At 39.4% G+C, this 27,808-nt stretch overlaps 1 protein-coding gene across 2 annotated transcripts; it reads left to right on the forward strand.

Moving 5' to 3' along the window:
• Window positions 1–4,665: 4,665 nt before the first annotated feature.
• LOC137259328 (lysM and putative peptidoglycan-binding domain-containing protein 2-like) lies at window positions 4,666–27,767 on the forward strand. Of its 2 annotated transcripts, XM_067797012.1 has the most exons (4): window positions 4,666–5,035; window positions 12,885–13,153; window positions 17,400–17,520; window positions 21,716–27,767. In XM_067797012.1, the coding sequence occupies exons 1-3, from the start codon at window positions 4,835–4,837 to the stop codon at window positions 17,485–17,487; spliced, it is 558 nt and encodes a 185-aa protein (XP_067653113.1). In that variant the 5' UTR covers window positions 4,666–4,834; the 3' UTR covers window positions 17,488–17,520; window positions 21,716–27,767. The 2 variants fall into 2 exon arrangements, with proteins under 2 accessions (XP_067653113.1, XP_067653112.1); XM_067797011.1 differs by lacking the exon at window positions 17,400–17,520 and having other exon boundaries at window positions 4,680–5,035.
• The last annotated feature ends 41 nt before the right edge of the window (window positions 27,768–27,808 follow it).

Raw genomic sequence — 27,808 nt, forward strand, 5'->3', positions numbered from 1 at the left:
TTCAGTCACCCATGCTTGTCATAAAAGGCGACTAATAGGATTGAGAGATCAGACTTGCTGACTTCATTGACACGTGTCATTGTATCCCAACTGTTAGATCTATGCTTCTGTCGTTGATCACTGGTGTGTCCAGACTCGATTATTTACAGACTGCCACCATATAGCTGTAATATTGCTGAGTGAGGTATGAAACTAAACTCACTCACTCTTTCTCACTGCCCTTGCTAATACTTGTGCCCCATTAGAAGTGCCCCAATTACCTGTGCCCCATTAGAAGCGCCCCAATTACATGTGCCCGTGTTACTTGGTCCACATATCCGTGTCCCTACTCATCGTTACCTGTGCCCTTGTCCTCAATTTCCAAGGCTCACTATGCAGCTGTCCCATAAGAAAACAGCTTATTGTTAATAATAGATTCCATTGTGTCCTGCATGTCTAGTACAATGGAAGTATCATAATCGTCAGCCCTCCAATCCGGCATGCTCTTAATATTAGATCTAAAACTTGGTCCCGACAGAAGCTAGTTAATTTATGATCATTTATGTGCCCTCTAATTCAGCGTCAGTCTATTATGTATTTTGATAAAAAAAACAAAACTGACTGACTGTACAGTAATTTACATTCTCTAAACCAACATCTGCTATGTCCGCTCTCCTGTTGTTTCGCTGATTGGCTTAACGTGTGATAGTACATTGGCACTAAGCTCATTGATGTTATCTGGTTGCATTTGGATTGGACTGGAATTATTTCTTTAACAAAAAATTCAGCTGATAAAAGATGTTGATGCAATTCCTCGGCCTACTCAAGGAGATCTTACACTTAAGTATCAAATTGACAGGCTAACAGTTTGGGACATTTTGTGCATGAAACAAAATTTTAACAAAACATCAATTCAAAAACAAATTGTGTGAATGAAAGGAGTAACATAAAGAAATGTGGACATCAACACATTCAGTCTTATTCTACGGCATATAGAAGATCATTCTTATGTTGAAAAGGGAAAAGTTCTATGAACCAGCTTGCCTTCCATCCCTGCGAATGCTGTTTTAGAGGGCTTCCCTATACTTGTTCTGTACTTTAAATTACCTGTACAGCCAGTTTTCCTTCCTCTCTGTCCCTGTTTCTCATTACATATCCCCCTTTTCTGATTGTTACTGTCTGCTCATCACACCAAGGACGCGGGTTTGATTCCCCACATGGGTACAAGGTACGAAGCCCATTTCTGGTGTCCCCAGCAGTGAAATTGCTGGAATATTGCTAAAAGTGGTGTAAAACCACACTTTCTCCTTCACTGACTGTTAGTATCCACGTCTCAGTAGCATATGAGTCATGTAGGCAAAAATTTTTAATTTTGTTTTCTTGTATTACTTTGAAATGTTTCTATTCATAGTATACTGAATTAAGAAAGCATAAATTATACGAGCTTAATGATTCTTTTTTGATATTTCATAATTTTTATTAGAAATTTCATGAAAGTGCATCACTAGCTTTTTGAAATTTCTAATGTGACTTTGAAAAAAAATTTCAGAGATGATATTCATTTCATGTACATATATATCTTAAAATATCTAAATTTACAATACAACATGGCTAATACGTTTTGACATTATATACTAGTATTCATTACTTAAAAGGGGCCAACAAGGTGAAAACTTCATGTCATTTCTGATTTGGAAATGTAAAGTAATATGTAGCAAAGTATACAAAATGAGAATATAGATTATATTATGCTTACTTGAAGCTCTACTACATAATAAAATTGCACTACAAATCCAGACACAGACAGATGAATCAATGTTATTTATATAAGGAAAATGATATTGTTATGGAATGGACATGAGAGTTAATTGTTATGGTAGTGACACAACAATGGAAGTGACGTTTTTAATAATAAACTTCTGTATGTTTACCTTAAATGATAATTTCACGAAATTTGTCAGTCAGATATTTCAGAATGTTTGAAGAATATGAAAAATGGCAAAAGGTTACTTGTGGATGTCCGTAGACGGATGGACGGACAGATGGACAGACAGACAGACAGGTAGATAGATAGATAGATAGATAGATAGATAGATAGATAGATAGATAGATAAAGACTGCATGTTATGGCAGTGACATTCTGATATTATTATCATGTCATTACTGTAACAGTTTATCACAACCGTTTTCTTCTTTGTCACAGCTGTTACACTACCCACAACAAAATTACACTTATATGCTTATTGATCACACTGCTTATCGTAAGAGACAACTAACGGGATCGGGTGGTCAGGTCAGCTGACTTGATTGACACATGTCACCGGTTCCCAATGGCACAGATTGATGCTCATGTTGTTGATTACTGGATTGTCAGTGGTAGCCGCCGTAACCGTTAGGACTGGCAGAAATCTCACATACCATTTTGTACTCACCTTTTGTGCGAAAAAATTCACAAAAACAGGTTACCATAAAAAAGATAATCTATTTTGGCTGATGTTAGACGGATACAAACACATAACATTAATGTGCACAGATTTTGAGAATGACATATAATGTATGCTGGTTTATCAGTGAATTCCAGTGTGAAACATCGATGAGTGCGTATACATCATCAACAGACCCCTCTATAGACCTCATCATGGCTATACACACACCTCTCCCCACATGTCCCTCTACAGACCTCAACCTTGGTATACAGACACCTCTCCACATGTGCCCCTCCGTAGATGTGAACCTGGCTGTACACACCTCTCCACCCGTCCCTCTGTAGACCTCAACCTGGCCATGCAGACACCTCTCCACACATGTCCCTCTGTAGACCTCAACCTTGGTATACAGTCACCTCTCCACACATGTCCCTCTGTAGACCTCAACCTTGGTATACAGTCACCTCTCCACACATGTCCCTCTACAGACCTCAACCTTGGTATACAGTCACCTCTCCACACATGTCCCTCTGTAAACCTAAACATGGCTATGCAGACACCTCTCCACACATGTCCCTCTGTAGACCTCAACCTTGGTATACAGTCATCTCTCCACACATGTCCCTCTGTAGACCTCAACCTTGGTATACAGTCATCTCTCCACACATGTCCCTCGGTAGACCTAAACATGGCTATGCAGACACCTCTCCACACATGTCCCTCTGTAGACCTGAACCTTGGTATACAGTCATCTCTCCACACATGTCCCTCTGTAGACCTAAACTGGACTATGCAGACACCTCTCCACACATGTCCCTCTGTAGACCTCAACCTCTGTATACAGACACATCTCCAAACATGTCCCTCTGTAGACCTGAAACTGGTTATACAGACACCTCTCCACACGTCCCTCTGTAGACCTGTACCTGGCTATACAGGCACCTCTCCACGCGTGTCCCTCAGTAGACCTGAACCTCGGTATGCAGTCATCTCTCCACACATGTCCCTCTGTAGACCTGAACCTGGTTATACAGATATCTCTCCACAAATGCTCCTCTGTAGACCTGAACCTGGCTATACACACACACCCCCCACATGCCCCTTTGTAGTCCTCAGCATCGGTATAGAGTCACCTCTCCAAACATCCCTCTGCAGACCTGAACCTGGCTATACAGACACCTCTCCACACATGTCCCTCTGTAGACCTAAACCTCGATATACAGACACCTCTCTGCACGTCTCTCTGTAGACCTGAACCTGGCTATACACACACCTCTCCATGTGTATAATCTGTCAATAGATCAACATGGTATATATCCAACAAGACTTTGCCATAATATAGTTGGAACAATGCAGACTTTGGGAAAAGACACCCACCAAATGGCACAGAAGATCAGTAAGTTTAGTTTACACTGATTTTAGCAATTTTCCAGCAATAAGACGGCATAGTAAAACCTGAAATATGCACCACCCCTTGTAACAGACAAATACCATAAGAGTTCCTCCCGTTTCCCCATCCCATATATTATTTATGAGTTGGCATTTACTAGAATTATTGACCAAACCTAACGCAACAATTACTTGAGGACTCACAAAAATTACTAAACATCCCCAATTTAAGCGTATGTAGAGTGTGTATAGTGTTGTGCCACTCAGTGTTACCTCTGGTAATCTGCGGAAGAAGGAATATGGGGGAACGAAAAGAACTATTTCCCGAATACCCATGCAGAATGGAAAACAAAAACTGATATCGCCACCTCGATCTCTGCGAACATGTGCACTGTATCAGTTGCATATAATGATTCTCTCAACATTATCAGTTTCCTGAAAGGGGTCGTTTTGGTACTGATTTCTGCGCCAATCTCCGACAACATGTCCGAAGTTATCAACACCTTTCCGTTAAGTGACCTTTGGGTAATAATTCGTGTGTCAGATTCATAACAGATTCTTCCTTCAACTTTCTACAAATGCTGCACACAAAATTCATTCATAAGATCCATTTCATTTTGGTCGTCTCTTTCATTATTATTCCCCCATTTTCACCGGAGAAGCCTGTAAAAGCACATATTTATGTGGTAGTGCTGTGAAATGAATTACATTCTGGACAATCCAGATCTGTCGGAGGTAATTAATAGCACAGATGTATGCGAGAGATATATTGTTTTCACCAGGAAGTCGACGTATTTGTAATTACAATAATAACTTGTTGTATTGGCAGTCGTATCTTTGATGAAGCCGGAAGCGGAAGTAAATTGTCTGCATCGGCCACCAGAGTGCGCTTTGTAATGACGACCGAAAGTTACATTGATCGTTCCGTGATGACACTTTGATATCACTTATGTTATATTTTATCTAGGATAATGAGTGTTACAAATGCCCGCAGGGATATGCCCGGTTACTGGTACAATATTGCGTGACCTCAAGCGATAATGTCTCAGAACGGGGTCGATGAAAGAGAAGGTCTGGGACGATCTGTCCGCAGTCAAGCCAGGTACGGGTATGGAACAACAGTCACAAGCAACACTGCAACGAAGAAGTTCCCAATGAAGTCCCAGTCGTCAAGTTACATCAAACACATTGTTACCTCCACTGATACCCTAATGGGCATTGCTCTGAAGTATGCCGTGACGGTAAGTGTACCCAAACATTTCCCAAAAAGGTATGTTGGCATCAGGAAGTTGATACCAAGCGAACGTGTGGACTGTGACTGCTGCCAGTGACAGCGGTCCGTTTGCTCATTGTACGATGTTTAGACATATGGAATGCTTACTTTGAGGGTATATGCGACAGTGAAGTTGTTTTATTTTATTTTTCAATCAATTATTGAACTGAAACAGTATGTGCTAACAATTCTATGTCTATCAAACGCGACTGTTTCACGCCATATGAATTACGATTGGATATCACTTTCACTGGTAACAGATGTTGTTGAAAACTGACCCAAAACGGAATTATTCATATATCCCTTGGAATAAATGAAGTAGAAAATGTATCTTCAGCATGTGCCACACAATACATATGACAAAGTCAGAGCTCAAGATAAGCTTTTTAAAATATGGGTAATAAAACCCATTGTGTCTCTTAAATGGATACTTTTGGTCTTCAGAGGGACTCATATGTCTGATACCCACCTGTTTTTTAAACTGTGTTTATTTTCGTTGTTAGTAATCGTCAAAATATATTTATAGAAATAGCTATGGCCGATTGTTTATACTTCAGACATAAACAGTCATTGTTGCAAAAAATGTAAAGTTTTAAGGTACAGTAGAACATGGATATAGCGAACACAGATATCGCGAACAAATGGATATAGCGAACAAATTTAAAAGTCCCGTCAATGGTCCCTTTATAATATCATTAGAATTAACGTGAATAACGAACTAGTGAGTAGCGAATTAACGGTTATAGCGAACTGATTTCCTGACCCCAAGCCCAATTAACGACGTGAGTAGCGAAATCACTCAGTGTCAACTCAGCGACTTAGCGGTATACATCAACCTTGTGGGGTGAATCAACATTGTTTAATCTCGTTGGCGGTGAATCAACATTTTTTAACCTCGTTGGCGGTGAATCAACATTGTTTGATAGTCATTAATTAATTGACAAAAGAAACACATCGTGTTTAAAAGCTTGACTGATACACAGATCTTCAGTTCGCTCTCGTCGCTATGGCAGGCAAACGTAAAGCTATCACCTTTGACACAAAGCTTCAGATAATCCAGGCTGCAGAATCAGGGGTAAGATCAAAGACAAACATCGCTCTCGACTTTGGCATTCCGAAATCAACACTCAGTTCCATTATTAAGAATCGCGACTCCATACTGGCAAAATGTGTCTCTAGTGATTTCGGCCCCGCCCGCAAGAAGTTGCGAACTGCAAATCACCAAGATGTGGAAGATGCGCGCTACAAATGGTTTCAAGGAGCGAGAAGTGAAAACATTCCCTTGAGTGGTCCCATGTTGCAGACTAAGGCAATTGAATTGGCATCCAAGTTAGGTCATTCAGATTTCAGCTGCAACAGTGCTTGGATTGACAGGTTCAAACAGAGGCGTGGTATCGTATGCAAATCAGCTCACGGGGAAAGTGCATCAGTTGACCCCAACCTCGTCAGTGATTTGCTGGAAACGCGTGCAGAGCAAAATTGTGGACTATGTTAAACGCAGTTAAGTGTTATATTGTTGAAATTGTTGTGATTGTTAAACATGTTCTAGATTCTGTTCTAGATGTATTTGAACAATGAAATCAGAATTTTAATGTCAATGTACAAGAATAAAAATATGTAGCCCATGTATATACGTGTCTCTTCATCTCTATAAGCCAATATGGCGGTCAAACGTGAATAACGAACAACGGATATAGCGAACTAAATCCCTTGGTCCCTTGGAGTTCGTTATATCCGTGTTCTACTGTACTTTATTATCTGGCTTGCACTGTGGCAAAACTGAAAAACATATTGGCCTGAATGTAACTTTAAACTAGGTCTATGAACTGCAGCACAGTCTCATTTCATCAGATTGTTTATTGAAAGAAAGCCATGAAAACTTAAGTTTCCATGCATCCTGAGTTTTTTCTTGAAAGTCTATAGCCATCATGTTTCTTTGACAATGTGTAAGTGACAGTGATAAGCGAACTGACAGTATTTTATAAGTAGCCTCCTCCGATTCAAAACAATTTCCAGTAAGTTCATCGATAATTTCTTTTGCATTGACAGAATTTGCAAAGGATTTTTTTCATATTCAGACAAATGCCAGAACCTTACTTTGAGAAGATCATGTTATATCTAGACTTTCTATCAAGATAAGCAATTTCAAAGGATGATATTTTCTTCCAAACTAATCATCTTCATAATGCTTGTTAGATGACTAGCTTTGTTGCTTCTCCCTGTAACTCTTAACAGGGACTTTCACTGGATGATAGTTTTAGTTGAACCAGTCAAAGTGAGTGTTAAAAAGATAACTAACTGTTTGCACAATTGTTTCTTTATGTAATTCATTATTTGTACAGTTACATAGTAAAATTCATTTGATAATCTACCTCATCCAATTTTTAAGTGCATGTTGGGAAATTTCATTGCATATTTTCCACAGATATGCAGCTCATCTAGTCTTCTGGTAACATAAAGTGTTTACCTGCTGATCAAATCTTTATTTTCATTAGATTGTTTTGAAAGATAATAGAACATGCATTGTTCTGTATATCCTACTAGTTGGTCCATATGCACTTTACAGAATGCTTCTATTATTGCTGCATACAACTGCTTTAGTATTTGGAAACTGAGGAGAAAACACTGGTTTGCCAAAAGTATCTGTTTGAATATGTATGAATTAATGTAATGACTGTTAAAGTTGATTTATAAACACTGTGTGTAGGGCATTATCATCATGTTCCTAAGTAATACGACCACTTCTTCAGTGACATCTATTCGGCTGATGTTTCAGTAAATATGTTGTATGTTGGCTTTACTTTAGCTAAAATTACATTTATGTACTTTGTTCAAGCTAGGAGACACCCCCTCCACCCCACCAACACGCTCTCAGTGTTATTTACAACAATAGATAAGCACAGGAATATTTAATTTGAAACCTACGGCTGACACCGTTGGTTCCAAATGTATTCCCCTTCTTCAAATACGCAATAACACCCGGAAATTGGCCAACACATGATATTTATCGACATTGTAAACAAGTCTCATTTATCCATGAACTTGTCATGTAACATCAGCTGCATGTCTTTGGTAATGTCTTTCTTAGTGTGCTTGTATGGTGTTTTTAAAAATAGATGCCTTTTCAATTAATATTTCTTTTTTGTAATGAAGAGTAAGAGGAGGTTTGATTGCACATAAGTGTGCTCTCTCGGGTCATTTAGCAATGTAAACATGGCAGCAAATTAGTATGTTGATGAAGTGAAATGGTGATTTGTCTCTCAAATCAACTTTGGTCACATTGGTAAGAAAACCTCTACACATGCAGAATCTTCAAGCTTCTGTGCATCATAGTAACAAATTAGATGTGAATTCCTTTAAACTTTCCTCACCATGAGTGTTTCTGGTCTGTAGAGTTGAGAAAATACAGTTTATGAACCATCATTTTTAAATTATTCATTTTGGGCATTAGTTGATAAAGTCAACACACACATTTCTTTTGAAGGTGTTAAGACTTTCAAGTATGTCATACTGGTAGGGATCTTTTCAGGCATGCAGCCATGGCATGTGAAGTTTGTAAGATATTTATCCCCAGCCTTTTGCAGGTTTTATAGTAAATTGACTGAAGAGATTTTATTTTGGCTTTTGTTGAATACCACAGCTGGCAGATAAAGTCACAAGATCATGTCTCAAATATGTGTGATTTTATATTGACTGCCTCATGTGTGATGGCTAACAACAAACATAATAAATTAAGCGACTGTACAAAAGTTTTGATTTTTTATTTCAGCTTTGAGGTATTAGTCTCAGTGGAGGAGTGTGACATATAATACTGAGCCTAAGCTGTTGAAGTGACCTGAATTGAAGTAGATATGACCTTATCTAATGTCTGAAGCACAAATTGTCCTTGTATCACAACCCACATTGTTTACATGACCGTTGATCCATGATAAGCTCACTATATATATCTAAGTCAGCTGACGGATGCAGGTAGTGCAGCTATTGGCAGGTCACGTGTACAGGCTGCAACTAAACTAAGCAGTGTTTGCGTTAACTTAGAAACCAGCATTTTTTCATGCAAAAACACTCAAACAATATTTTTCCATGCATGTTTTGCATGCATAGATTCTGATCTACTTTGAATTTTATAGGGTGCAGCAACATATGAAAAAAACAATAAATTTTGAAATGATTCAGGATTGTTTTGAAAATTTCACACAAAAGATTTGGACCATATATTTATAAATTTGTTTCTAGTGCTGACTAGTAGCTGATGATAGATAGTTTATTTTGGTAGTCAGGCCATAGGCCCATGTTAAAAAACATGACATACTCAATGTATATGTATCTTTCAAACTAAACAGAGGCAATTTACAAGCAAAGTGATCATATGTATAAACATTGCTTTAAATATTTTGCTAAATTTGTAAGCACACCAGTCCTTTTACAGTTTAACAAACATTTATAAGAGAAAACAGTAGGGTTTATATAATACTGGGCTGGTCTATATTTATGTGTTAACATTGCATATTGAGGACAAACAAATATTAAATGTTGCTCGTCTTCAACACTTTTACACTTACAAACTCTGCATAAGCAGTCAGCTGGCTCAATTCCTTTTCTACGACATAAACAAGACTTGATGGGCAGCTCGCCCAGTCTCAGTAAACACAGTAATCTTCATGTTTAACTTTAATATCAAATAATTTTAACAAGATATCAGGGCTCCAGAAAAGTTTTCCACCATTTGGGTATTTCCTACCATCTCTGTTTACGCATGCAAGAGTAATTGCACGTTTTGAGGAGTAACTAGCATTTTGTGTACCCCCACTATTTAAAAGAATTGAATACTGTTACACTGAGTTTCTTATCCTTATTGGGAAATTAACACTTTTAAATACATAAATACAAATGCTTCTCAATAGGCTTGGGATTTTAGTAATTCTTGTATTGCCAAACAGTTGGAAGCCATTTTCAAACACTCAGCATGGAATCCATGTGACTACTACAGTACGGTCTGGAGAGTGACTACAGCCGTAGTAGTATGTGCATATATAACATCACGTAACATTTGCTAACGTTATAGAGTTTGGGCGCCACAACAAATTATCATATGCAAACCAATTTAGTTCATTGAGGAAAGTATGCAAAGTGCTATAGAGCTTTTTTTGTATTCTTGTGTTTGTGATTAATTGAGTAAAATACACAAACACATGCCTTATCCTGAGCTCTGATATATTAACAGGAATATTTGTAAAACTATACAGTAATTTCTTAATGGCCAACAGTGTCTTTCTTGCCTTGGCTACACATGTGGATGGTTTTGCATTGAAAGGTAATGGTGCATGATAGTTCCATGTACAGGCCCTGATTTCATGAAACTTACTTCAAATTTTGTCAAGTTTCAAACTGATGATTTGAAACAGCTGAATTTTTAACTCAGACTTCTGTTTTAAAATGAAAAAGCCCAAACAACTTAAATAATCTACTAGTATCCTCCAAACTCAAATTGTCTACTGGGTTTATTACTGATTTGAGTTTATGCTGGGAAATGCATCGCAAATGTGAGTAAAAAGTCTCACTTAAGTCAAAACTCAAACTTTGTTTGTTTTGTGAAATTGGGGCCAGATCTGCAGTGCAGTTGTCAAAGGGACATTTGTATTGTGTAGGACAAAACATGTGAATGAGTGGGGGATTTTTTATGCCAGACTCAGCAATATTCCATCTATATGACAGCAGTCTGTAAGTAGTCAACCCTGGACCAGACAAGCCAGTGATCAACAGCCTGAGCATTGATCTATGATCTAAGTCAGCGAGTCTGACCATCTGATCCTGATAGTCACTTCTTACAACAAACAGGGTTTGCTAAAGACCAAAAATTCTAATGCTGATCTTCATGGGTATTTTGTAAAGAAAATATTCCAAATCAGTGAAGCATGTGGATTGCTTGATTGACAGGACTGAAATGTTTTAATTAATATGAAGCACTTAATAAATAGAAACTGTTCATGTCAAGAAGTCCATGCCCCTTTGACAGGCTTTTGTAGGGGTTTAAAAAACTCATCTCCCGACGCCCGGGACAAGTCAGTTTTCAATTCGGGCTATCAAATAGTGGTATCTTCCTTGTCCCTTGGCTACTAGATAATATCCGCTTATGGTATCAAACTGCAAATAAACTTGGAATCTAAGTTGGATTTCATTTCATATCTGCTCAAAATGTACCTATTAAATTTCGCAATGATGTAGGGTAATCTTTCTTTGCTGTTTTTCTTTTCGATTAACAGTCCTGTAACCATTAACACCAAATACCATGTTGATTTCTTTCACAGTTTCATCATTATGGTTATGTTGTAAAAACCAGGGCAAGTGGACCAGTAGTCAGGGCAAGTTACTTTCTTAAAGTCAGTTGCCCTGTGGAAAGTGGCTTTTGAAAGACTTTTCGAACCCCTGCTTTTGACTTCCATGTTGAAACTCCTCAGTGTATTTGAAAAAAAATGTGACTGAAACATCCTAAAATGAAAACACAATCTTCTGAGAGATTGGTGCATTTCTATAAAGCACTCTGCAGCTATGGAGACGTGTCATCCTTTACAATAAGCATTGTTTTCTGAATTCTGAACCGGATGTGACGAAAGCAAGATCCTGTTCAATGTATGTGTAGTTATATATAGGACCATTATACAGTCTAGGACAAAACCAAGTGGCACCTGTGTATTTGTAGGCAGGTTAATATTGTTAATCCGACTTTGTCCATTGCACAGCCACCTGTCGGATTAACAAGGATGTTGGACTGAATAAATGAGACTAAGTTAAGTTTATTCAATACACTAGGGAAGTGTGTGTCACACATGCAGCAGATTTGAAAGGAGAATGGAAGGCTACATCTTACCGAAAGATGTTAAAATATGGTACTTGTTGGTGCTTTGCCTGGTACTTGACATTTATGGGTACAGCAAGGACAGGTCGGCTCAGTCAGTATAATGTGAGGGAGAAGAGTATCCATCTATAACTGCAGCAATGAGCTAGCACTGTAAGACCAGCTGAATTCTCTTCTAGTCCCACATGCACACGCATCAGTGTTAGAAATTAACTTGTATCAAGTAGCAAGTGCTTCCTACCTGGTTTAATAATAGGTGGCAAAATCTCTTTCCTGCTAGCAGCATTCTTTTGTAATTAATCCCTTCTTCCCAGTTCCATTACTGTCTTTGTCCATACGGAACTGTATTAGGTCTCCTGACCCTCTCTCACTCCCCTACCACCTGTTTACTAGTGGTCTAAAAGTCTGTGGGTCTGCAAGTTTGATTTTCATCAAATCTTCAAGGGTATCCGTCTGCAGTCTACATATGTAGTCAAGTGGTGATCTAGCCTTTGAAAATGATGACTGATTGATGAATGTACATGGCTGTACTAAAAAATACCAGGTAGCCAGTTGTTGCAACAGTGTTCTCCTTTCTAGTGGCAAAATAGGATTTCAAGTAACAAATTTGCTTCCTCAAAGCATTAATTTTTGAACCATGCACATGCATGTTCTCATATGAGTGAAATAATCATAAGTACTATGTTAAACCTGATTTTGCCCTATTTCTGATAAAAACAAGCACCTGTAGTTTGTGTGTGTTTAGTAATCAAAAGGACAGTCATACAGTCAAGGGTAAATACAAGTGGAACTTGTATGTATAGTCCATTTGATTCCCTGTGAGACCAATGAATTGCTAACTAACACAAAATCTAAGAATTGCAACAAAACCAACTCATCAGCCTCAAACGGAATAAATAAGTAAATAGTACTAGTTGCCGTTCATACCCTCAACAACAAAAGGGCAATATGTATGTTGCAGGTGGAGCAGATTAAGCGCGAGAACAAGATGTGGACTAACGACAGCCTGTTTCTGCGTGAGCATCTGCTGGTACCACTGACTGCAGAAAATGAGAAAATAGTTCCAAAAGATCTCATCGTTGTGTCCGACCGGGACCGCTCAGCTTCCAACCCGGAGAAGGATGTGAAGTCAAGTAAATCTGATGTGTCAGGCATGGACTTCTTGAACAAATACGACAGCACGATAGCTCAGCTCAAGTCCAATGTGTCCAAGATGGAGCAGAATGCGAGGTGGGAACTGCTGTGATGTCTTGTTAATGTTGTCATAGGTTCCAGTGTTGCCTTGTTAACAGGAATAGAGAGTCCTGGTTTCCTTTGTTTTCAGTTCTTGCTTTTACTTGTTAACAGGAACAGAGATTGTGTCTCCCCATGTTAGCAGAAAGAGATTGTGCTCTGTCCCCTTGTTAGCAGACATATGTATTGTGTCTTGCCTTGTTAGCAGGACAAATGATCCTGCCTCCCTTCTTAGCAGGGGACAGGTGTCTGCTTCCCTAGCTATCAGGGACAGATCATCCTGCCTTCCCTTGTTAAAATGGACAGATATTTTCCCTTCTCTTGTTAGCAAAGACAGATGCCTCAGATGCACTGTCTTCCATTGTTAGCAGATACAGATATTTGCCTTCCTTTTTACCAGAGACAGATATTGATCTTTCCCTTGGTAGCAGGGACAAATGCTGCTGCCTCCCTCCCTAGCAGGAACAGATCGTCCTGCTCTCCCTTGTTAGCAGGAACAGATCGTCCTGCTCTCCCTTGTTAACCGTGTTAACAGGAACAAATGGTCCTCTCTCCTCTTCTTAGGAATTCCACATCCTCAGGGTTCCACATCCCCACAGTTAACACAGACAGGACATGGTCCTAAGTTGTTTCAACAGGACCTGTTCCTGTTTATCACCTCAGTGAAGCAGTGGAGCACAATGCTAATTGATGGTTGATGTCAGCATGCACATTTCAGTGACTTTCTTGACAACAGTAGTTTTGGTATCAGCATGATGTGATGCCCTCTGAATGCAGCCTTGTATCTCAGGGATTTATCAGGATTTCTCTGGGGGCACCATCTTTGATATCTCCACAGTATACGTTAGGATGAATGTCGACCATACCCTGGATGCATCTATGTCTACGGGATGGGAAGTTGAGCGAACCAATCACAACTCACTTTTACTTTTTTAATTATCTTACTGATTGATAAACACAAACCATGAGGAGATTCTCTGATAGAGGTAGAAGGAGTTCTTGTATATATTTTGTCTTAAGTTTCAGACCTCTCAGTTTGTCTGTATGATTTCCCCCAAATCTGAGTCTCACTCCGAACAAACCTTCACAGCTGTGACTGCTATCTTTGTTGACACTGGTAAGCGTGGCTGTAATCGTGGCTTGGTTGATAGGCTACTGTCAGAATGCAGAGCCAGCAAAGGGAAGTAATAAAGTTATCGGGCCAGCCTGTAGATGCATCCAGGGTTTGGTGGAGACTTATCAGAACATACACCCAGGAGATATCAAGGATGAGGGGCCATTGGCCTGACACAGTTCTGCATCCAAAAATGTAACAACTAGTGCGACTTCTTGGTTGCGGTGACATGTATTTTCCTGACAACTCTATCTGTAAAGGTGCTGAGACTTTTGTGTGGGAAGACTTAAAAAGTTGAGACCATAAAACATTTTAAAAGTCCCAGTTTTGAACAATTCTAAATTTGGCTATCAGTTTGCCTGGCAAGAATGTATTCCCAGAGTATGTCTTTGAAATCCAAGATGAATCCCTGTTTGTATAGTTCGTTGGTGCAATGCATGTCGACAGTGACAACGAGGAAGAGGTTACAACCCCCTGTGACGTGATATGTGTGTTGTGTGGGCCACTGCAGGCAAGGATAGGGCTGCATCGATTCGATTCAATTCATTGAAATTGAATATAACACATTTGTTTCTATTTTTGATAACCATTATAACGATTTCAATTTGATATTTGACTCCTGTTTAAATTATTTCCACGCACCCAGGATATAATTTTGACATCAACTCTATCAGTTTTCTGTGCTGAAATTGGTTGATGGCGGACTATTTTCCAATGTGAACAGTTGTCAGTACACATCGTCAGTACACATTGTCAAATTTCAGGCTGAAAAAGCCTCTGAGTGTCAAATGGAATCTGATGTTTTTAAACATCAGAGTTGAGGGTCCAGTATTAAGAATCTAGGTTTAGGTTAATCGTAGCAGCCCTAGTCAAGGATAGGGCGGGTTAAGGCAGCCTGTGTGAACCTGGAATGTGTGAGAACAGTGAAAGGTTGGGAGAGTATGAGCATTTAGAAAGTGTATTGAGATCTGCAGTCTCTATGGTAGTGTTTGGAATTGGCTGAAATCTCACAACTGATGATTGCTTCATTGCTAACGAGCAATCATCGAAAATAATTTGGTTAGCCCTATTTTTGAGATTTTCTTATCCAGATTGTTATTGCAGATAAGTGTGACATGATACAGCTTGCTTCTTTAAAGTGATGAACGTAAACCTCCTTGAGTCCTCAAGAACTATTCAGTCATGACTTTTCAGTTAGTGAAATGAGTTTTCTAACAATTAAACAAGTTTTCAGACCCTGGCAACTTTGAAGATATGTTCCATGGCAAAGTGTTTCAAAGACAAAAACAGTAGTTCCAAAATCATTTGAATCATTTGTGTTCAGTTATGAAAAAACGTGATCGATTGCTTGGTCGTTTGGTCACCTTGACCAGTCTTTATATATTTCAGTTACTCGGAACACCGCTACTCTGTGGCCAGGATCCAGTTGTATCATCTCTCCATTACCTAATGTCAACATTAAACCCTTAATGCATCATTAGTTAATGGCATCATTAAAAACAGTTGTATCAAACACTTCTTAGTGTATCATTATCTAATGTCATCTTAAGGTAAATAGTTTCATTAAATTCCCTAAATATTTCTCGCAATTCCCCAGGTAAACATGTAACTTTACTCTCTGTCGTTCGTCAAATGGCATCTTTAAGGCTATATCTTAGAACAATCACAAACATTTCAACTTCAGTGAAGGAACACATCTCAACGCTTCTGAAACGTCCCCGACAAAACTAGAATCGTTTGGGATGTTTGGGAAAATCCACAAACACGAATACCAAAGTGAGATTTCCACAATATTGGATAGTGTTTTGTTTACAAAAACAACTTTTGTTAAAGGCGGTCATATAGGACCCCTATTACATCGCATTTCTCATTCAATCTCCTAATGGTCTGAGTCACTAATACCAAGTGACTTGAAGAAAATGAAGCGTATTGGCTGAAGAAATGAACACATCGCTTACTAGAAATGTAATCAAAGCAAAAATCAGATCGTATACTGTGCAGAATTTTTTTCGTTCAGCCATTCATGGCATTCACAGGATCAATATTTTTCTGTGCTCAATATGCATGGAAACAGTATCATAGCAGGAACATGAAAATTAATTACAGATACAATACATATATATATATTCACACGAGAGTTCTGTGCCATGCCAGAAGCATGGAGAATAACAGAGGCAATTAATGACATTTCTGGCCTATTCAATGAAAACAATAAAACCAAATAACCATATGCAGATAGTCAGAACGTTTCTGATTACTTACACAATACATTTATGGACAAACATTTACTCACAAAATCATGTGTACCCATAATACGCGAAGCTGCCATTTTATGAGAAATCAGTTAAAGGTAGTGATACGTTGTTGCACGTACTTGGCAATTTCTTTGAGGCGAAAGTCGGTTGAATATTATATACACAATCACAGTGTCCTGCAGATTTGTTCGTTCACAAAATCCGTAAAGATGCCAATTTAACTATATAGTAGCATTGTACTTTTGTCACTGTATGATAAAATGCAGAGAAAATTATGGTTTGTAATGCATATAAAATTTGGGATAACATATACCAGTGTCTATTCTTCAAGCAGTATTTGCACTTGAGTTTACACTATGGGGTAGGCAATTTAATATTCTACATTTTTGTCTAGGTTTGTCACTGTAGGTAGGTAGATACAGTGTTCAGTGGTGCTCAAAAAAAATATTGGCGCAGTGTCCACTTTTCATGATGTTAATGACGTTCGAATGACAATGAAAATGTTATTACAACAGAATCTTGTTTAATGGCACGTTAATGCTTCATTAAAGTTTTTTATAACTGGATCCAGGTTGTCATCACCTGTCCTTTGGTTGTGAAACAGGTTGGGAGTGAATGAAGGATTGGGTGCATGTGAAGAGGTTGGGAGTGTGAAGGTGTGTAAAGAGCTTGATTGTGTGTGAAGGTGTGGTTTTTGTAGTGCAAGGAGAGGAAGTATGTGAAGAAAGGAAAAGGGGGCTGGTGTCAGTGAAGGGAGCATCTTTGAGCATGTGTGTTTCTGCACATTAGTCATCGGTGAATCCATGGAATTAAAAGGTAAATGCAGTTGGTTGATGTGGAGAGGAAGGGAGGTAACTGTTGTATTGTATTTCAGTGCACGGCGACCACCAAAGGACCAGTCAGAGGTACAGGAATTGGGGTCCCGTTTTGAGCTGCACCCTGACCCAGACACCGAGTGTTAGATGTTAGAGTCATCTTTTCATAAAGCTGCCAAGGTACTCACAGGCAATATACTAGTAGCAGGGGAGACAACTCACGGGCAGTATGCCAGTGACATGGGAGACAACTCACAGGCAATATACTAGTGGCAGGGGAGACAACTCACAGGCAGTTTACTAGTGGCAGGGGAGAAAACTCACAGGCAGTATACTAGTGGTAGGGAAGGTGACCAACAGGCAGTATAATAGTGGTAGGGGGAGACAACTCACAGGCAGTATACTAGTGGCAGGGGAGACAGCTCACAGGCAGTATACTAGTGGTAGGGACCAACAGGCAGTATTCTAGTGGTAGGGAAGGTGACCAACAGGCAGTATTCTAGTGGCAGGGGAGACAACTCACTGGCAGTATACTAGTGGCAGGGGAGACAACTCACAGGCAGTATACTAGTGGCAGGGGAGACAACTCACAGGCAGTATACTAGTGGCAGGGAAGGTGACCGACAGGCAGTATTCAAGTGGCAGGGGAGACAACTCACAGGCAGTATTCTAGTGGCAGGGGAGACAACTCAGAGGCAGTATTCTAGTGGCAGGGCAGACAACTCACAGGCAGTATTCTGAGTGCAATACAACTTCCATTGTTGCTTCTATTTGCTGTGGGTGATACGCTAATGATAGTACAGACAACTTTTCAGTTGATGCGGTAAGCAGACAGTATACCACATAAGAACAGATGTTCCATGTCTCTATTTACAGACAGTATAGTGTCAGTTTATGGGGTGCAGGGGAGATAACTCACAAGCTAGCAAACAGGGCCTTCACTCTCGAAACAGTCGTAGCCCTAAGAATTCTTAAATTTGATCGTAGCCAGTGTGTTCAATAGGCTGAAGAAGTTCGTAGGGCTACGAACATTTCTAGGATAGCTAGCCTGGATAATTTAATTATGTCAAATAGTTTTACTCTGTCACTATGGTTACATAGTGCACAGTATGAGTTAGCAGATACACATAACATCATTCTGAACTGTTGGGAACCAGTTACTGGTTTAAACAACTCAATGATCCTGCTGATTATTGATTAGTAGCATTTCAAGTTGGTTTGTCTGAATGATCCTGCTGATTATTGATTAGTAGCATTTCAGGGTGGTTTGTCTGAACCAGTGGTCTGTTTGATTTTGCATAAATAATTGTATCTAGACAATCCAGTGTTTTAGCAAGGATATGTGCAAATGGAATACTATGACACATTAACAAAGTTGGCACGCCTGATAATCCGATCACATTAGTCAACTGAGTATGGACTAGGCTACACTTACTGGGCTGTATCCTCATGGGAGGGAAGACAACTGGTAAACCACATGGTAAGGGAGACCACTGGTATGGTGTAAACTACATGGTAAGGGAGACCACTGGTATGGTGTAAACTACATGGTAAGGGAGACAATGTTTGGGATCAGCTGGTTGTTATGTTCAGTTATGATTTATGCACAGACAAAATTGAGCCATGCACCCTTTGCTTGAGACTCATGTAACGTTCATGGATTTTAAAGCCTTTGCTTGTTGGTTTAGGACCGTATAAGATATTTACGCTAAGATATTTACCGCTAGCTATCTAGATGTGTGATCTACTTTGTGTGTCTCCACCAGTGTGTGTAACTCACGTGTGTATATGTATACACTTGGCTAGTGTGCTTGTGGGTACCTTGGCAATTGCTTTCTTCCCTCGTCTGCTGGGCTTTTCAACTACAAAGTCAGAAATGACACATGCAGTCAGAACAGTGTCATATATGTAGTCATCATCTGGACATACAGCCCAGCAGGGGAGAGAATGCAGGTGATGGTTTAACATTTGAGCTGTTGTCCTTTTGGTGTAAGTTGTCTCCCCTGTCTCATGGCAACATATCTTTGCTTTTGAACGTTAGCTTTGCATCAGATCTGTTTCCTGTTAGATATCTTACATGTTGATGATCATTTATACTGTTGTAAGAGGTCTGACGCAGTACTGACGCTTCTTTGCTTTTCCGAAAACTGCTTTATATCAACACAGCATATACAGTATGGTTCAAAATTATTGAGAATAGCTAAAGCGTTTCATATTATTAAACGAGAACAAATCAGATAAAATTGAATGTATTGTAAAAGTGAACTGACCTTTTCATGTTGTGTAGGTAACAATTTAATATTTTATCAAGTCTCCTTGAGCTTCACGGCACAGTCTAAGACGGGTAGGCATACTTCCTATCAGAGAGGTTAGTGTCTCGTGAGTTATGCTGTCCCAGTATCGGACCACTTCTCTCTTCACGTCTTCAATTTTTGTCAACCCCTTTTGATTCACACATTCCTTCATCATCCTCCAAATGTTCTCAATGGGATTTAAGTCAGGACTATATGCAGGAAATGGTAATGCAGTCACATTTTTCTCCTGAAACCACTGCTTGGCATGTTTTGCGGTGTGTTTAGGATCATTATCTTGCTGCAAAATCCAGTCATTTCCATAAAACACATGTGCACTTGGAAGGAGAAAATTATCTAATATGTTAGTGTAGCGTTGACTAGTCAGATTTCCCTCAAACACACACAGCGGGGTCGTTCCTAATAAGGATATCCCTCCCCATGCATGAAACTTTGGGCTGTATGTAGGTCGTCGATACAACGGTGCTGACGCAGACTTTGTCCATATTTTCACATTATTGGGATATACCCATATTGAGCTTTCATCAGTACAAATCACATTTTCCCAGTCAACGTTTTCATGTGCCAAACACCACTTAACACGCCTGTCTTTATGTTCTTGTTTCATGAGAGGAGAAGGAATTCCAGTCTTTTTCTCCCATCCAAGATCAATCAAATTTCTTCTAACTGTAGATTTTGATACAACTGTTGATCCCCTTTCTATCATTTCATACCTGATGTTGGAGATGCTTGCCCTTTGCTTTTTAGACGCTAAAATTCCCAGCCGGACGCGATCTGAGAAGTCCAATTTTCTGGGTCTCCCTGCTCCTTTCCGGTGCCCAAAATCCTTTCCCTCTTTAAAATTCTTCCTAACCCTATACACAGTAGAAAGAGGAGTTCCTGTTCTCTCTGCCAATGTATTTACATCATCAATTCCTTGATTACACAACTCAAAAATCAACCTTCTTTTATCTTCAGCAGACATTGTTGACAGTGCTGAGGAAAATGACGTCTGCTACAAATTCAGGGGAGGTAACTCTAATTGTACTATACTCAGTAGGCCAAGATGAGTTACCTCCCTTACACCATTACTTAGTTTTAAGTATCAGTGAATCAGTTGAGGTGTTAGGATAGCTCAAAGTAAGAAGAAAAATTCTCAATAATTATGAACCAGACTATATTTCATGTTGACACAGCGTTCACTTCATTTCGACACAAGGACACTTAAATTGCTCACTTACCAGGTCAAAGACTCGGTTTCAACTCCCAATGTCTTGTGTCCCTGACTGCGATATTTTCAGAATCACTTTTTATCTTCACACAGATTCACTTGCGTCTGCTCACAGATACATTCATATCTGTACACAGCTACGGTCATATTCACTCACCGAATCATATCCTCCCAAAAGAATGCTCAATTATACACATGTTCACTTTATATATTTACTGCAGATTCAATTGTATTTACACACCGATTCCCTTGGACCTACAATCTGTGTCACTTGTATCTACACAGTGGAACAGAGACATATTCTTAAACCACAGCAAACGGGATATATATGTCTGCACTTAGTAGACTAACAACAGGCACAGCTTACATTGTGTAGACTTACAACAGACAGTTTACATTGTGTAGACTTACAACAGACAGCTTACATTGTGTAGACTTACAACAGACAGCTTACATTGTGTAGACTTACAACAGACAGTTTACATTGTGTAGACTTACAACAGACACTTGACACCTGCATATTTTACACCTATAATTAATATCACTATCCTCAGTGCACAGCTCACTACTGACAATGTTCACATATAGTCAATACATGTGTTATCTGTTTCTACTACAAAAGAGTTATTTGGCAATTATCATGAAGTTTACCTTTTCATCGCTTCATCATTGAGTTTTATTTCATGTAAATAGAAGTCTTTTTCCATCAGAGTCACTTCCATTGCCAATTCCATAACTTCATTATTCCATGTAGGCTGTCAATCATCAAGCTCATTTTTCAAGCTGGCCTGTAACCATGGTTACAGTAACGTCCCTGTAGCTATGGTAACAATATCCCTTCCTTTGTTGCCAGGTTCCTTGAAGGGATGGAAGACCCGAACCCACTGTCCGCCTTCCGCCGAACCCCCGTAGAGCGACAACGGAGCATCTCGTTTGAAGACCCCCACTCCCCAGTGCTAGTGATCCGTAGCCATACCCAGTCCCGACGTGTGCAGGATTCTATAGACAATGCCCGCAAAGCTGACGACGAGCTGTACGAGTTGTGATGACAGCCCCTCCTGTGTACTGTTGATGATGTTATTGTCATAGCAACACTTTTGATGGGTCTCCCAGCCATCATGTTATTTCAACTGACAGGGAGAAGCTGAAGTTCTGTGACAGGAGACCATCAAGTGTTTATTGTTACCCTGACATATCAGATGAACTGGATTGAATTACTGATATGATTATTTGAATGCTCACAGCCATGTTCCACAAAACAGTATCATCATTACTCATGGCCAAAATATTTTGTGCATGAAAGTTTCTTGACAATCGAGAATCATTTCAAAATTCTTTCTTTTCTTTTCTGTATGAAGCTATTTTAAGGTAATTTTTAGAATTAAGAAGATCAGAATCTATGCGACCATAACATGCACGCAAAATATTTTCTGCATCAAAGCGAACTCTACTTATGGCAACTGTAGTTGGATATCCTCATAAGTTTCTTATTTCAGTGATTGCCTTTAAACCTATTCTGTATTGGGCATTTATGTTGCCTTTTTGCCAAGGCAGCCGCCTGTCATGCTGAAAACCTGGGTTTGTTTCCTCACATGGTTACCATGTGTGAATCCCATGTCTGGTGTGCCAAGCCACAGGAATATTTCTAAAAGCCGTGTAAAACCAAAATCACTCACTCTCTCTGTCACACTGATTTGTAAAAGTTGAGGTTTGAGTTGAGTGTAATAGTTACTTCCACGCTTTACTGGAAGGGAACTCCAGTGCTTAATACACTCATCACTCACGAGGCCTGGGTTTGAATCCCCACATGGGTACAATGTGTGTCTGGTGTCCCCTGCTGTGAGAACTTGAGGATGTCGAATGGTTGGAGTATTCCTACATCACATGTGTAAAATGTGTGAAGTCAGATCTGGTGTCCCACTCCGTTGATATTGCTGACATATTGCTAAACGCAACATAAAACCTAATTTACTCACTCCAAACTTTACCACAGACTACAACTTTTTATGATAAACGTATGCTGTAAGCATGCTCAGCGCATTGAATTGAGCATGTTCTTGTGTGGATATGTGCTCTCGATCAATATCCTATAATAGTGATCACACATAATCATTGAGTAACAACAGTAGTGCTCCAACCATTTAACTTCTGCCCTTGAGAAGATGAACAGCAGATAAAGCTCAAAGGTCACTTTGTGGAGCAAGGCTGTGATCAGGACATAGCATTGTTGATCTTAAACCATCAGGAACGTACATTAAAAAGTGCAAATTTTTAATTTTATGAAATTGACTTTTGAGTTGATTGAACACCATGTCAAACACCTTCATCATTTGTAAGATGAGATGAAAAAACAACAACTTTATCTTAAACACTTGATGGAACTGAATTCTTGCCAGTATTGGATGTTTTATGGTCATATGGAAAAAAAGTATCTAAACGGCAAGTTTTGACGTTTATGTATTTAGAGTAATGCTGTGACTTGAAAACCATCTTGATATTTTAGCTCCCTGTCTTGGTTTGACTGTGTTAGATTTTAGGAGAGAGATTGTATATAATTTTATTGAAAGATGTCTAATTTATTTGATTGGTCTTAGATTTCCTGATGTGATTTAGTCTCATGTGATACACACATAGCAACAGATGACCACACCCATCACCATGCATGTCATTGTTACTGTGGGTGCCTGCATGTAAGGGAGGTAACTCCGCCATTTCAGGGAAATAACTCCACTCTAATCAAAGTAACTGGAGGTATGTGGCCGTCATCCCGTGAGCTCTCTTGGGCTTTGTGTGCAATAATCAAGAAAGGCTGTGCTACATTTTAAGTTTCATATCAGTGGCATGTGGGGAATATGTCACTCAACGTACAGTTGTATACCATGGCATTCATCATGTCTGTAGAACAAAGGGGTGTCATTTATTAAAAGATATATGGCTTGGAGGGTATATTATGTCTGCTGTTTGGTGGGGGGACGGGATGGATATATGACTTCCGTGTCACAGGGTATATCATATCTGATGAACAAGCAGGGGGTGGGCAGGCATGTTGACTTCAAATGTCAGGTTATATATCTTGCCTATAGCAGAATATTTGACGTTTTTATATCGCAATGTATATAATTTTTTCTGAACAAGGTGGGGGCATGGCAGGATATATGACTTCTTTAGTGTATATCATGTCTGCAAAACTTGCTGGGGGTTGATATATCTGTGACATTGACAAGATAGTTGCTTGTTTTACATCACATACAGAGAACGCAGTGGGAAGTTGAATTGGCAGCTGGGTAGGTGGATGGGGGATATTTTACCATATTCCTCTTTTGATAGTGTATATCATACTCAGTAAATGTGGGTTGGTCTGTGCCATGTCGTCACATATACATGTGTAGTATATAATTATTATTCACTGCTCCGTTACCAATATATGTGGTCTGTACTGAGGCCCATTCACCACAGGGTTCACACAGACTGCAACAGGCATTAAAATTTCAGAGCTATTTAGATTTGAATTCTATGCCTTGAATAGTTGAAGCAGCCAACATAAGCAGGAATATTTTAAAGTCATTTATTGTGAAAATGTGATTAGTGAAAATATCTGAAAAACTGGAAAAAATTGTCAGTATGACCATAAATATGACAGTTTGTGACCAGAGATGATAGGTTTATTTTCAGTAATTTTGGTATCAGTTAGCTAGGAGGTTAAAACACTGATGTCAACGACCTGGGTTCAAGTCCATACATAGACAGGACACCTAAGCCCATTTGTGATGTCCCCTTAGGTGAGATAGCTTGAATATTGAAACAGTGACATAAAACCAGTGTTGGCTGTTTCCATCATAGTGGAATAGTGCAGATCTGTTGCAGATTGAATGAGGTGATGGAGTAGTCTAGTGGTTAAAGCATTAGCTTGTCACACCGAAGACCCGATGTAGCGGGCCATTTCTTCCCTGGCCAAAACTTTCCACGGAGAAGTTTTGTCGTAGGATATACTTACCCCAGGAAAAGTTTGGGCTAGGCTAAACTTTCTGGGAGACTCAGGCCTAGCTAGGTTACGTCTTCCTCTCCCTTGCTCTTATGTCAAAACAGGGAATTTTTGGGCTAGCATAAAATAGTAAGGCTACTTCTTTTCCATCCTTGTTTCCGTATCAAAAGGGTCACATTCTGACTTAGCTACGCTATTTCTTCCCCACCTTTGCTTTTGTATTCATAATCCATAATACCTTTTATTGAATGAAATATGTTTCAGATATTCATGGTTTGCCCCTTGTCAGTTCTTGTTTTTTCAATTGAGAATAAGTCTGTAAAGCGGAAGGACGGATGATGCAGTATTTGATATGGATATTGTGTTGGGATGTTGTTGTGTTGATGTTTACGTCTGCTTAATTTGCTGTTGCTGATGAAGATGCTATATTTATGTTAATTAATACAATTTTGAATGGACACGATTATCCAAGTACAAACTGGGCATTTAGTTGATGTTTCAAATATACAAGGTCTAGGCCAAAGTTCCTCAAGGGAGATCAAACTTGTGTGGATTGGGGGAGAGAGAGAAGTCGGGGGCTTGTTTGTCATAGGCCAAAGTTCCTCAAGGGAGATCAAACTTGTGTGGGGTGGGGGAGAGAGGGAAGTTGGGGGGGCTTGTTTGTCGTAGGCCAAAGTTTCCCTGGGGAAGGTTTGGCAAGGGAGAGAGTTTGGCTTGTTACACCGGGTTCAATTAACCGATTGGGTACAATGTGTGAAGCTCATTTCTGCTGACCCCTGCCATGAAATTTGCTGGAATGTTTCTAAAACCATAGTCACAACAAAGTCCATGCAAGTTTACCATGTTCAGTTTTCTTGGCCATGATGGATGGGTTTGGAAGTATCTTTGGAAATGCGAAGTGCAGAGTAGAATTCTGTGTGAAGTCTGTGTTATGTGTAAATGTAGGCCACATGGAGCGTCCGTGAAGATAGTGGAGTGCCCTTGGCGCGTCTCTCTGTAGTCTGTACAGAATGTTGTATATAGCTGCTAGATCTCGTACACAGTGCCCACTCACATTCCTAGCTGCCAACTGTTCACAATGTATTATGGTGAATTTGTCACTGAAATGTGTAAATACAGTTTTTTCCATCACTCAGAAGAATTAGTATATTCATGTACGTCTCCCCAGATTGTCATGGAGACCAGTAAAGAGGGCACTTTTTACTCTTACAGCGTCTGATACTAATGTGTCACTTTGATTGACTTTTGAAAAGTCTGTTCATATTAGGCCAGTAGGGTAGCCTCTTGTCACACCAGATATTCTTCATGTGAAGCCCCTCGCCGTGATATTGCTGGAATTTTGCTAAAACTGGCATAAAATAAACTCACTCACTTGATTGTGTTGCACCGTTCCAGTTAAGACAGTTAACTTGTTTGGTTGTGCTCTGGTCAAAATAGAAACTAAATATTAAACTATCGATTTTTGTACTGTAGATGATTCATATGGTCTTTGTCTGGCAGATTGTAGATAGAATGCAGATTGTAACGAAATAGTAAATGTAACTTGTGAGAAGTTGGCAGCCTTGTGCATCTCACAATAAACTAACTGCTAAGGTTTTCTCCACATTGAAGAAGCTGATTCTGTACATTTTTCTCTGAAAAATGGTGTGTTTTATGCACGACTGAATTAGATAATCAAACAAAAATTTACTGTGATTATGAATACAGAATTACTGTATGTGAGTGAAAGGTTGTAGTCACATCAGCAATGCTTCAGCCATATCATGACTAAATCAAATTACAGATGGTTTTGTATGTTGTCACCCTAACACTCCACGCATGTACAGATTAACCCAGATGCTTTTTGTTTGTACTAGAAGTCATAATATTGTGCTGCATATTTTGTTTTCTAAGTGAGAGGAACATGGCCCTGCTGTTTCAGTTTGTTGATGATGTCTGGGAAATATGTCTTGCAGGCAGTTCCAGCTGTGGACCGAGTGTCCTTGAAATCCAGGTCCTTGTTTGTTGAATGTTATGAATCGTCATCCTGTAATTGTTCGAAGCCAAAAAAAATCATTGATACCATATCTTCCAGTTCAGGGTTCTACCTGTCATATTGGGAGGTACTTACATCGATGCTGCTCACTGTAGCTGTGTCTGCAGTGTGGTAATCAGTTTTCACAAGACTCACTTTCTAACAGTTACCAGGGCAGTAGTATCTGGCTGGCTCTCCTCAAGGTGATGAGGTTTACATAGATACAATGCATGTGGCTTTGAGCACATGGAGTAGGATAGGAATTGTTACCATGGTGACTTCATCTCTCAAGCATTAGATGAGAGCAAGACATGGCTTCTTTCTGTGGTGACATCGTTTGTTCAGTTTGTAGGCAGGCAGAAGTTATGGCTTGTCTCCTTACTGCATGTCTCTATTGCGAGATGAGAGCAGGATAAAATTTCTTGTCTCTAGACTGCAGAAGATTTGTTGTCACGGTGACTACATCTCTTTGTTGCTATGCTACAGCAAGATATGATTGGGCGTCATTGAGGCACCGCGTTGCTAGGCCATGACGACAGATTAAAGTCTAAGTAAAAGCAGCTGACCCTTCAGTTATGACAGACATAAATCTAGGAAACCTGTGCGTGGTACTGACTAGATGATGTATAGAGAATAATAATACTGAATAAAGTTATTGAAATGAATCAATTCCTGACTTTGAGACAATTTGTGAAGATCTCTGATGGTTGTGTACAGTGAGATGAACATCAATTTCAGGGCTGATGAAGGTTTAACCTGGACATTTTGTGGTTGAGAACTGAAGTTGAAGATTTGTAGTCTGGTCCAAGATGTGTTGTTACTACAGAAATATTAAATGCTAGGTTATGAACTGTGAAATATCTTTGATCAAAATGTCATATGAATTGTACATAAACATGTTATCAGAGATTTCCAGCATTTGTTGTGTGTCATGTTGTTCTCTGTAAGAA

The sequence above is a fragment of the Haliotis asinina genome, chromosome 13 (assembly GCF_037392515.1).
Source record: "Haliotis asinina isolate JCU_RB_2024 chromosome 13, JCU_Hal_asi_v2, whole genome shotgun sequence".
Classification (NCBI taxonomy): domain Eukaryota; kingdom Metazoa; phylum Mollusca; class Gastropoda; order Lepetellida; family Haliotidae; genus Haliotis; species Haliotis asinina.

Coding starts and splice junctions, on each gene's coding strand:
- LOC137259328 (XM_067797011.1), top strand. CDS start 4,835: ATGTCTCAGAACGGGGTCGATGAAAGAGAAGGTCTGGGACGATCTGTC. Junction 5,036..12,884: donor CTCTGAAGTATGCCGTGACG/GTAAGTGTACCC, acceptor TGTATGTTGCAG/GTGGAGCAGATTAAGCGCGA. Junction 13,154..21,715: donor AAGATGGAGCAGAATGCGAG/GTGGGAACTGCT, acceptor CTTTGTTGCCAG/GTTCCTTGAAGGGATGGAAG.